The sequence below is a fragment of the Thermobia domestica genome, chromosome 11 (genome assembly GCF_964235325.1).
Source record: "Thermobia domestica chromosome 11, izTheDome1.hap1.1, whole genome shotgun sequence".
NCBI lineage: Eukaryota > Metazoa > Arthropoda > Insecta > Zygentoma > Lepismatidae > Thermobia > Thermobia domestica.
This window is the reverse complement of record NC_137464.1, coordinates 208,166,236-208,178,721: the sequence shown is the minus strand read 5'-3', so window position 1 is coordinate 208,178,721 and position 12,486 is coordinate 208,166,236. Positions and strand designations below refer to the sequence as shown.

General features: G+C 33.0%; 1 protein-coding gene across 1 annotated transcript in view; it reads left to right on the top strand.

The window, feature by feature from the left end:
- LOC145664683 (uncharacterized) overlaps nucleotides 1-12,486 on the top strand; it is a 54,331-nt gene that overhangs the window by 25,490 nt on the left and 16,355 nt on the right. The window contains exon 4 of the mRNA XM_081731537.1: nucleotides 7,143-7,622. Coding sequence (XP_081587663.1) covers nucleotides 7,143-7,622 — 480 coding nt within the window. The remainder of the gene's footprint in view (nucleotides 1-7,142; nucleotides 7,623-12,486) is intronic.

The window sequence follows — 12,486 nt, the reverse complement described above, 5'->3', positions numbered from 1 at the left end:
CCGAACTTTGGGAAGGGAACAAACTACAACGAGTAACTATGCTCCAACACAGTAGACATGTTTTCTCTTACTTTCCATGCTATTCAATATTCATTAATATTTACAGAGGGCCCCGGCAGGAATCCCTGCCCTCCTGCTCTGGCCAGTCCGAGCCTGCTTAGGAATTGCATAAACCTGTAAGTAGAGTGATAAATAGAATTTCTGAGCATGTCATTAGAATGTCTGAAGTCGAATTGTTTCGTATGAACCATTACCGTACTCAGGAACTTTTCAATGAGGGATATTTTCAGGTCATCAGAATATTTTCGAAGGAAGCATACCTGAACTTTACACATTTACCTAAATACTGACTACCTAAATGTATAGTTACGACTAATTCGAGTGTGATCTTCAGTGCTACATCACTTTGCTGATACTTTGGATCTATGTGATCATATCTTTGTTTTAAATCATTGTTTGAGAAGGGACCATGGATCCTTGGATCGTTTTTGGATACATGCTCATAATATCGATAATAGTGTACGCAGTGGCGTATTTACGATTTTGTTTCGGGAGGAGCTTTGCTAATTTTCGGGGGGGGGGGGGGGGCTTTGCCTGAAAATGTGAAAATTCTGCAAGATATTTCATACACTTTACTATAGCAAGTAAGGTTTCGGGGAGGCTTAAGTCCGGAAGCCCCCCCCTAAATACATCACTGAGTGTACGAATATTTTAAAGGACGAAATAATACCATTCACGTTTTTATTTTGTTTTAAATGACGAAAATCAAAATATAAGTTTAGTGGTAGACGTTGTTCAAGGAGGCATGAGGAGAGAACATTTTCTGGGTCGTCAATAAATAAGAAATATCCTGAAATTCACCTCTTATAGTTTAAAAAAAAGAAAAAAAGAAAAAAGAAAAATAGTGATGGCTATTACACATAAAATCATTTTAATATTCTCATAAAATTGACAGTCTTCAGTTATTTTTAAGTATAATTTCTCGGAAAATGGCCACTATTTCTTAACAATTGTGAATCTTGGAACAAATCTTATAAACAGTTCCATAGGAACTTTTCTCTAATTGACCCAGTTCATTTGCTTTCTAAAGTCAGCCATTCTTGAGAAATTAGCTGGAAACCGAATGAAGATGCCACTTTGTCCGCTATCTTTCTAAGATAGCGGCCTTAGCATAAGTGTGGTAAGAAGGACTTCTACGAGTAGTATGTCAATGAGGAAGATGCTTATAACAATCATATGAAGAAAAATATTCATTATTATCTCCACGAGCAGCATATGAGCGGATTAAAATTGCTGTGGTGTAAGTCACTTTTATTAAAAGAAAGAAGAAAATCTTGTTTTGCTTTTGAATTTATTCAGTAGCTTTTGAATGGAACTCCTGAAGATAGACATGTTTCATATGTTAAATTACATTTTATGTAATCGACGAGAATACATTGTTATGCAAATTATATTACTCTTGAAAACATCTGTATGTTGAACAGTTGAACAATGTTTGGAGGAACTGTATGTACCCTACTTAAGTTTTGTCTTGAATGTAATTTTCGAGCCAATAAATTAACGTCAATATGTGCTTGTCAAAACTTAAAATAAAAGAAAACTATTTAAATACAAGTAGTTGGGAATTTATAAGGTACCGAGAAAGAAAAGAAATAAAAGTTAGGCTACATAGTTTGTAAAACTAAGGCGACTTTATAAAGAAGTTCAAAGAATTACACAGGAACTAACATAGAATTTGTCTAAATTTCCGTGTTTTATACTTGTGTGATATCTGCCATATTTTGCAAGAAAAGTTCAAGTACAGATCCCCATTTAACGTACAGATAAGACATGAATTTAAACTTTGTTACGTAAATAATATCATATTTAAAAGACTACATTATTTCATGTCTTTGCCATTTGCCGCAGCTGAGTAGTATTACTTATTGCGTTTATGTTGTCAGTATAATTTTTTAAAGGACTTATGTAAATCAAAGGTAAGTAGAGCCGGCATAGGAGACACTCAATTAATTCACCCAGTTAATCAATTGGTAATAAATGTTCGGAATATTTTCTCTGTGAAGCAAGAACTCTAGTTTATCACTTGTACCCATTTCTTTATTTATTTTTATTTATCCATGTTTAGCGAATATCTCTTAACTTTTAATGTTGTTTTCGCGAAGATGTTAAAACCTTTGTTTTGTTATTCAGAAAACGATAGTATCTTATTTTTTAAAGAAGTAGAAAAAGTGATTGACCGTGAGAAATCTGCAGAATGAGGTAGAGTCAAAATACATTTTTTTTTGGGGGGGGGAAGGGGTACAGTTAGCTTCTGAATGCTATAAAGTTTAACATGTCAAAACCTTTATTTACTTCTTCAAGAAACTCTGGTATCCTATTTTTGAAAGAAGTAGGGAAGAAATTGACAGTAAAGACATTTGCAGAATGGGATACGATAAAACAAAATACTTTTTTTTTTTTTTGTACAGTTAGCTTCGGAATGCTCCAAATACAAATCATGCTTAAATAAATTACATGTTAGATACTGTCTGTCCTTTACAAGAAACACATCATTAGTTTGATTCGCCTGGCCGCCTGTACTTAAAATTGCATTGCGATGACCCAATTCACTACTGAAATTTATTTCAGAAGTATCCTTTGGTAAGATTAATCTTCATTAAGAGACCTCATCACTGCGAAATTAAAATACCGATAATTTTACAGTAATTATGTAATATCTTCAAATAGATAAAATATAATCGAAAAGTAGAACAAGGCCTCCCTAGACAGTATTATTTTGCGTGATATACCGTTATCACGACTCATTTATCTGCTTTCGATTTACAGACATTTAAAAAATCGGCATTTATTTTCGCGTTTCTGAATAACAGCAAACGAAAAGATACTAGGTGACTCGTGATAACGGTACCTCATGTAAAATAACATCGTCTAGGGAGGTCTTGATCCACTTTTCGATCTATTTGAAGATATCTTTTCTTCTATTTATCTTTTATCTATTTGAAGATATCACATAATTACTGTAAAATTAGTGGTATTTTAATTTTGCAGTGACACAGACTCTTAATTATTTGTTTAGAAAGTGTAAAAGAAGTCTTTTTTTTTAAGTTAATGAATAATATATATAAAAACTTATTAGAGAAACAATATTTACCGACTTCAACAGAAGTTCTTAAAAGCAGAAAATAATAATAATGTGCTTAAAACCTAATTACTTCTTGATGTTATGAATTGTATTTTGATAAGTCATTATAAAAAGTTTTAAGATCTGTGTCAAGATTTTATGGCATAAAATTAGAATGGATGGTAATTTTATGGGGCACTAATTTATTGGCCTTCGTGCAGAATAAGAAAAAATAGATAATAGTAATAAATTATTTTCTACTTTTAAGCACTTTATTACTATGATAATATTATTACTACTTTTAGTAGTAGTATTTTCTGCTTTTTAGTGCTTCTATTGAAATCTGTTAATGTTTTTTTTTCTTTTAAATTATTTTGTACTTTTAGTCACTTTTTGAAGTCAGCTCTTTCTAAGTTTATCTATTTTTTCTAGCTTTTCGTTAGCCAGTAGTTTAGATGATACCTTAACTAAAGGTAGTACACTAACTTCCTATAAATTTGGTTGGTCTACAAAACATGTGTGACCAGCTCTATTTGTCTAAATTGGTCTACGCGTTGCGGAATTACATGTGAGCATATAGACGATATTAATGCTATCACTTATTGAGGAGTTTCACAGTTTAACTCCAAATATTTTAATCAAATCCGGATAAAATTTATATGGTACCTCCGAGAAAGTATACACTTTGAAGCTAAAAGAGATTAATCAAAATCGGTAGTCTATGTTGGAGTTATGTGTAAACATGTACACAATAAAGTCGGTTGATTATGATATTAACATTGTCAACCGTTGAAGAGTTTCATAATCTACCTTTAAAGACAATCATAAAATCCTAAATTTATATGAAAATCACCGCGAAATCATATTCTTTCAATCAAAAACTAAATGAACAAACTAAATGATGATACACACAATTATGGTACAAACACTATCAGGCGTTAAGAAGTTTCATAATCAAGTTCTGAAGACTATTGTTAGATTCTCTTGAAATTTATGTTGGACCACTGGAAAAGAATACTCCTTCAAATAATAATAATAATAATAATAATAATAATAATAATAATAATAATAATAATAATAATAATAATAATAATAATAATAATAATAATAATAATAATATCCAAATCGGTGCACCTGTGCGCAAGTTATGCGTAAGCACACGTATATTAAGGTCGGTTAATTACAGCTTTTACACTACACCCGCTAAAATTTTTCATGGTCTAGCTCCAAAGATTATACCATTACATCGTGATGAAATTTACGTGGGACCACCGCGGAAAGTGTGCTCTTACAAAGATAAAAGGAATCATCGAAATGTTGAAATATATATATATAGGGTGTCACAAAAGTTCTCTAACATATGGTAACTATATTATTATCAGAGTTACAACAAAATGTAAGAGGGGAAACCGTCTCCTAATATGATGTTTTCAATTTAAAGTGAAGGAATTTCTTTAAATCGGACAAGCTGTTTGGACTGTACACTTTTTATGCGCCCAATGCTAAATGAAAATGCAACGTTGCCATTTTCCTGGACCCACAACAGAAGTGAATGAAGTTACTGTTTGAAATTGGGGCTAGTCATGGACACGTTAGCGTAAAAGACAATACCTTCATTCACTTACATTGGGGTCCAGGTAAATGACAACCTGGCATTTTCATTTAGTATTGGTCGCATAAAGAGTGAACAGCATAAACGGCTCGTCCGATTAAAAAAAATCGCATTTATCTTAGATTTAAGACGTCGCTTTAGGAGATAGTTTCCCCCCTTACATTTTGTTGTAACTGTGATAATAACAGCGTAACCCTATGTCAGGGGACTTTTGGGACACCCTGTATATATATATATATATATATATATATATATGTGTGTGTGTGTGTGTATGTGTGTGTGTGTGCAAACAGTCGGAAGTCAGTTTAAAATGAGAAAATACTCTGCAAAGAGGTAATTGTTATCGGGTTTGAATTTTATTAGTTGGAGCTTGATCCCCGTCGCGAATTTTCCTTTGTTGTTTTTTATTTTCTTACTTTTATGTAGCAAGTAATGAGATCATTGATTAATTAACTAGTTAACCAGAATGTTTTTGATTTTATATTTGCTATATTTTAGAGTGGTCATTATTTTTCGACTTTCAAGTTTTTTTTTTTTTTTTTAAATCACCCCCCTGAAATGGTTCTATATGAGACCAAAGCTACCCATGAGAAAAATTAACTCAATTGAGTAATACTTAATGTGCCTCAAGCGACCTCAAGTTTTGAATGCATTTACAATATACTTATGGGCAAAGTTACCTGGTACTTTTGGAATGGCTAAAGGCAGTGACACCATATTTAGTCAAGGTATAATGGTGATAGAACTGCATCTGTTAATGTATAGTACTATTGTGGCGGCCATCTTGGCTTTAGATCCAAATTTTTTAATAGAAGTTAGGTATGTGATGTAGTTTTGGAGTAGCTTTTTACCAAATCTGATGTTATGTTCAACGTGTCTCTGATCATTTGATAGCTATTGTTTTGATAATCTACGTTTATTAACTTACAATTGTCTCTTTCCCACTCAGTTTCTTCGAAAAACAGTAATCAAATAAACCCTAAACACTGTGCTTATATGTACGGAAAGTTGCTACTACTACTGCAGTTGTGATAATTTGCCCTTAATTAAAATAAAATAATTAAAAAAAAAAACAAACTGTGTTGTGCCTTCTAAATTTACTATCAGAGATAACCCATTCCAAATTTTAGGTGCAACCATTCAATGAAGAGACGTTCTTGTTATCCTGGTGACGTTCTTGCATTTGCAAGTTATCCTTTTGCAATCACCTTTCTTGATAGTCTTAAAGGTATCTGATTCGGGAAATATAATTTAGGATGTTTTCATAAACTGGAATTATAAACCTATAGTATTTCAATAACTTTCTGATTGGTAATTTTGTAATGTGTCATTTTTTTTATATTCGTAATTGAAATTCATGGTGAATGTAGAGTGCTCCGTATTTCACTTGTATAAAACATCAGATTAGATTATTCCCAAATATTCGACAAATTTTTCTCTTACTTCCTTTTTATTACTGTGTTCTTTATATTTTATGATTTCATTTTTTATGGTATATTTTGAAAATATCTGATTATTTTATCCAAAACTTATTTTAAGTTGATTTTTTCTACGTAAGTACACATGAATTTATGACGAAGTTTCATGCATGTTTATGTAGGACCAAAATAAATAAGTAAGTAGAAAGGAAAAATAAATGAATGTTATTGTTATTAGTGCTATTTCCTTATGTTCAGTGCAAGCTCAAATAATTTCTTATAAATAATGAAATAAAACAGTAATACTGAAATTTCATTATTTGCTCAGGTATCTCTTAAATTCATGGTTTAGAGTCACTGATACTACGTATAATAAATTATCAGTGTAGATGAGAGAAAAATTCTGATCAGAGATTCGGGTTTAGTGTGAGAGAATATGCATTGAACATCGAGTTAGATCTTTGAGGAAAAAAAAAAAAAAGAACTCTGTTGACCAATGTAAGGATTCCTTGATTATTGTGAATTTCAAATAGAGAGATTGGTACCCGTTTGTGGACAAGTTGATAACGCACATGACTTTTTGGGCACAGTCCACGGATGAATTCCCGGTGGGGATATTTGCTTTGTGCGAAAACTAGAGTAGTGTTTCGAATCTCAATTTGAATAATAGGTTTCTCATTATATCCTTGGTGCTGAAGGGCAATCAAATCAGACATGGTTTGACAACAAGTGAACTTTAAAGTTGTGCTTAGTGCATGTCGGTCGAATAATATGAAATCCGATCTAGAAGTTTCATTCAAAGTTTAAAACTGCGTGTTTATTTATTTTTCTTTTTTTAACGTTTTCATGCTTCTAAAAATTATTTGCTTAGTTATAAAATTTATATAGTACATTAAATTTTGAATCCATTTAGAATCTGAATTATTAATTGTAATGTAATCTCATTACGCTTCTAAATCAGAACATACCTTTTTTTTTTCATTTGTTCTAGAACCCAACATTCTAGATATCAAAAATTGGAGACTTGGTATTAGAAGAATTAGAAGTTACAGCGTCAATAGCACTGGAAACAGCAACATATCTTTTCCTACTGGAAATAGCAGTTTTGGCTGGCAGTTACCAAGCAGTAATAATGGATCTTCAAACGCATCGTTCACAAATGGAGGCATCTACGGGTGGAATTTGACCAATAATACTGGAATTTCAAACAGTACTTTCTCTAGAGGATTTGAGCAGGGATGGAATGTCAGTAGGAAAAATCTTACATCAAGTGGAAGTAATTATGGATGGAATTTAAATATTAGCAATGGATGGATACTTGGTGGAAACAATGGATCATTTTTAGGCCATAATATTAGTCATAATAATAGTACAAAAAATTCCACATGGAGCCATGATAACGGAAGTAAGAAGAACTCCACTACAATACACATGTGGAATGAACATGATCATAAACGGAAGCACTCTATTGGTAAGTTGTGAAAAACTTGATTCTTACATATCTATATATAAAATAATATTTTTGTGATTATGGGTTAATTTTGAGCCCGCATAAATATGCGTAGGGTTTTGTCATTGATAATCTTTCGTTTTTCATTCCAATAATAATTATCAATGAATGGTTAAAAATAGGATTTTAGTTTTTGCTTAATTGAAACTGAAGATGTTAGGTAAAACAAAATATGTTTATTACAAAAAAAAAAAAAAAAAAAAAAAAAAAAAAAAAAAAAAAAAACTAATGACCTAGTGTTTAAAGAAAAAAAAATAGAAGGCAGCTCAGAGAGACGATTTAGCATTGTTGGCGAGATACTTTTAAATATAGTAAAGGGGTACAGATACCATTTCTTGATATTCGATTCCCGGCGGGAGCTCATGTGGTTCGGATTCTACGTTAATCAGTAGGTTCACGTCTCATATAGCCTCGCTGCTGAACGGGACGTTAAAATCAACTCAACTCAACCATTTCTTGATATATTTAATGAATAGAAAACTAAAATATAAAGAGTGATAGTAAAGCTTAGTCTCCACTTGCTTGTTTCCTCTATTAAGGAAATCCTTATAAGATAAAAATATTAGCTATGGTCCTCATTGAGACCGTTCCCTACATTCTATCCTATTTTGGCTATCATTTTAGTCCATTTCTCATTCAAGCTTTGTCTATTCTAACATATATTCTATCTTAGCTTTCATTCAGGCTTTTAGCCACCATCATGACTGTAATTAACTAAAGGAAGAATTCCGTAGAGATAATCACTCTTACTTTGCACCGGTGCACCAAAGCCCATTAGCCTTCTAGCTCGGCTGCTTGAAGTCTTGAGAACACCAGTTCCTAAGAGAGAAGTTAAAGCTGCGGTTAAAATGCTTTGGACCTGCATTTATAAAGGCCATAGGTACCGGAAACGCTTGGCCCGATTGCCACGCAGTGCATGAGTGTTTTAAAATTAAAGACACTACAGGGATTGAAGTGTGTTCTAATGAACAAACTGAAAAAAAAAAAACTTAATTCTCTTATCTAGTTCAAACGAAAGAGGAAAAGAAGTTACAAAATTAGTTGTACTAATTCGATCCAAACATAAATATGATACATCGAAGACTATATAAAACATATAGTAGGAACAACAATAAAATATACATTTTCTTTGTCTAAAGAATTTTATCTTACATAATCAAGTCTTTATGCGCCTGTTTGTACACTATTAGAATGTTACATACACTTTACGTTCTAATAAACAAAACATGAACTTGTATATAGATTAACAGATAAGTTATCGCTAGTATAGTACGTCCGCTATCCTGGTATACAGTTGCTGTCTGATGCCGATACACCGCGGGTGGTGGAGGACGTCACCAAACTCAGTATGGGGGCTTATTTATGGCTGGTCGAAGGAAAGTCGATGAGGGACAGATCTGTTGTTGCCACATTTTCCCTTTTTGCCTCTTTCACATTATCCGGCGATTTGCCGGATCCGGTTCCGGCTGTTTGCCGGATCCGGTTTCGGCCCCTTTCATATTATCCGGCGTTTTGCCGTGGATGAAAAATATGCGAGCAGGGTTGCTGTGCAACTGAAGAAACAAAACTCAGTGACTCTTGTCGTGTTGTGGTGGTTGTAATGGACAGACGCAAAATGTGTTTTCTACTGGCCTTGTTAAGACACAGGCAGAAAAAAAAAGTCAGAGACACATATGAGTTCACCCTTTTTTAGAGAAGCGGTACTTGAAGGAGATTTTTCTATACTGTTTCCACAATTAAGGGAAGACGAAGTAAAATTCTTTAATTACTTTCGTATGTCTATCGCAACTTTTGATGAGTTGTTGGATCGCGTACGGGCCCAGCTGCAGAGGCAGAATTCAAAATTTGGGAACTGTATTCAACCTCCAGAAATGTTGGCTGTAACATTAAGATAAAATAATTTGTATTTTTTATACACATAGATAACGTTAAATTTAATGTAATTGAATAGATGGTTGAAGAAAGGATCTGAGTCAATTTCGTATAGTCATAAGATATTGAAGAAAAAACATGTTAAAACATTTCACTACAATATACGAGACGAAACACTCAACACAAGAAGTTAATTCCTTTATCAATAGTACCTTACATATATTCGCAGCTGAATTTCCAAGGTGATGGATCCAGGTCCCTTCTGTAATCAATAGAATAGTGTAGCCAGTGACGGATCTAGCCTGGGGCCAGGGGGCCTAGGCCCCCCAGTTTTTTGAGTGACAAAAATAATTTAACATATATATTTTTGTAAGTTTATAGTAAACTCATGATATATCTATGATAGCCTGGGTTCTGGCAGCCCCCCATGTTTTCCCTTCTAGATCCGCCACTGAATTTAGACTAAATTAGTAATAAAAATAATAATGTATGGCTAGGCAGAGTATAAGATTTCTATAACATTTTTCCCGGGGCCCCTTTTTCCTTGTGATAATTTCGAATTCTAAGGAGGAGGGGAATAATTTCACGCCAAAAAGTCTTTTTTTTTCAAAGACCATTGAAAAGGGGACTTGTTTTTCTTAGGTCTACTAATTCAAAACTTTGGGACCAATTCATCCAATTTGTTTTAATTCTAAATTTTTGATTTTGTTATTTTATTATTACTTTTTTTTCTAGATTGATCATTATAATTTTCTCCCAAAATTCGTATTTTTGAGTTAGAAATGTTAGGCTCGGCCATTTTGGATTACTCCTGAGGGCAAAATAAGTTTCCAATCGAAAAAAAGTCCAAACTTGTTGAAAGTAAGCAAATACTACAGGATCCTCAGATTCGACCGTAAATTGACCTGCAAAAGGCAGATTGGAAAGACGGGTAGCAACCTCTTTTTTTTCTTTTTTTTTAAATTTTTGAATATTTTCTTAGAAAGACCTTTTAACACATTTTAGGTCATATTTTTCCCCCTACAATTCATATTTTTGAGTCAGGACCGATTACCACGACCAAGTCACGATGAAGGGGGTTATAAATTAAAGTTTTAAATCCAAATCAAATATTTTGTCTTAAATACTGTCTCTCTTTCAATTCAGTACGCGAATAACTTTCGACGAACATTTGTTGTGTTAAAAGAATTGTGAAGAAATAAGTTAATGTTAAATTGTTTCACTTCAATAAAACGAGGGGACCGTGGTGGGTAAGTGGCAGAGGATTCACCTCTGGTGCAGGGGTGCTTGGTTCGATCCCAGCTCGCGCCAAGTGAACTTTGTGTTGAACAAGTAACGTTTGTGTGGGTTTTCTCGGCGTTCTCCCATTTTCTCCCACTTTCTTCATTCCATCATTTCATTCATTTCTCATCATCACCGTCTCTTTTAGCCTAGCCAACAGAACCATAGGACGTAATACAAAATTTAGAACCTTATTACTAGAAAACTTAATCCAGTAGTTATATGTTTTTTTTTTTATGTATTTGAAACTACATCTTGATTGTGTGTTGTCATTTCATTCAAAGCTAATGTAAAATTAGTTCTTCAGTTCTAGTACTTCCTTTGCCAGTATAATACTAGTGGAATTCTTCTTACGACAAATAATAGGTATGACCAAATTTAGTGTGTGGTTCTAAAGATTTTCCGAAACCTGGAGTTTTTCCGAAATCCGAATATTTTTGGTCATCCTTCTTCTTCTTCTTCTTCTTCTTCTTCTTCTTATTATTATTATTATTATTATTATTATTATTATTATTATTATTATTATTATTATTATTATACTATTTCGTGTTTATTCTTTTGTTTTAAGCGTTCCGACTATTGACTCAAGTCTCTTTAAAGCACTGCTCTAGTCTCTGAATTCAGAGGACTATTCAAGAAATTACAGCCAGATAATTATAAAATATATAAAATACGGTATATTTATCAAATATCACATCATGAATTCTCTCTTGCTTTGCGTAGTAAAATAGTACATAAATATATAGCAAAAGACTGTATTGCTGAAATATTTGATAGTGTATATTTCAATTTTGGGTCACCACAAATTTATAGAAGGTCATTTGTCCAGTGCTACACGGACATCTCCCAATCTTCTATTACATAGAAAAATAATAATTTATATTGATTTCGACACTTCGGTAGTATTGGTAGTTTTCAATTAATTTTACATGTCATCTTTCCCCATATATTGCATATGCAGGTTTGGTTAATTACTCCAGATGTACTGGGCTAGAACATAACCACATACACAAACACACTTCACATAACACACAAAACCACACGCTCCCATATTATAGCAGCCACGTTCTGCTCTTTCCTGGCAACACTTGCTTCCTCCCCCAACACCCATCCGGTAGTTTGCCGCGTATATGTGAAGAGCGCCATTGCTTGTAATGTTCCGCTTGGCTATACACGGTGATTTGCCGCGCCGGATTCTAGCAGGAAGATCCGGCTGTTTTTGCTCGCCGGATGAATGTCCGGTGACCGCCGCACATATGTGAAAAGCTTCATTGCTTGCAATGTCTTTCTACCTCGTCCGGCAATTCGCCGGATCCGGCAAATCGCTGGATAATGTGAAAGGGACATTTGTGTTATTTCTTGAGGTCTTTTTCTTTAAAAAAAAAAAAAAAAAAAAAAAAAAACTACATTAAAACATAATACCTCAGAATTTTGTATACGAAGAAACGGTTGCAAAACTGCTAATATATAGAGAAGTGGTTAGCGATTTATAATAATAATAATTATCCATATTTAAGTATTATATTTGTCCTACAGATTCCCTAGGTAGGTTTTAAATGAGCACATATGATTCTTTTATTAACTAGTGAATCCGTAATGACTTTAAGAAACAAGCAATTGGAATTGTGCAGACCAGGAAATAAACCTTCATAATTATAACAGAAGCACAATA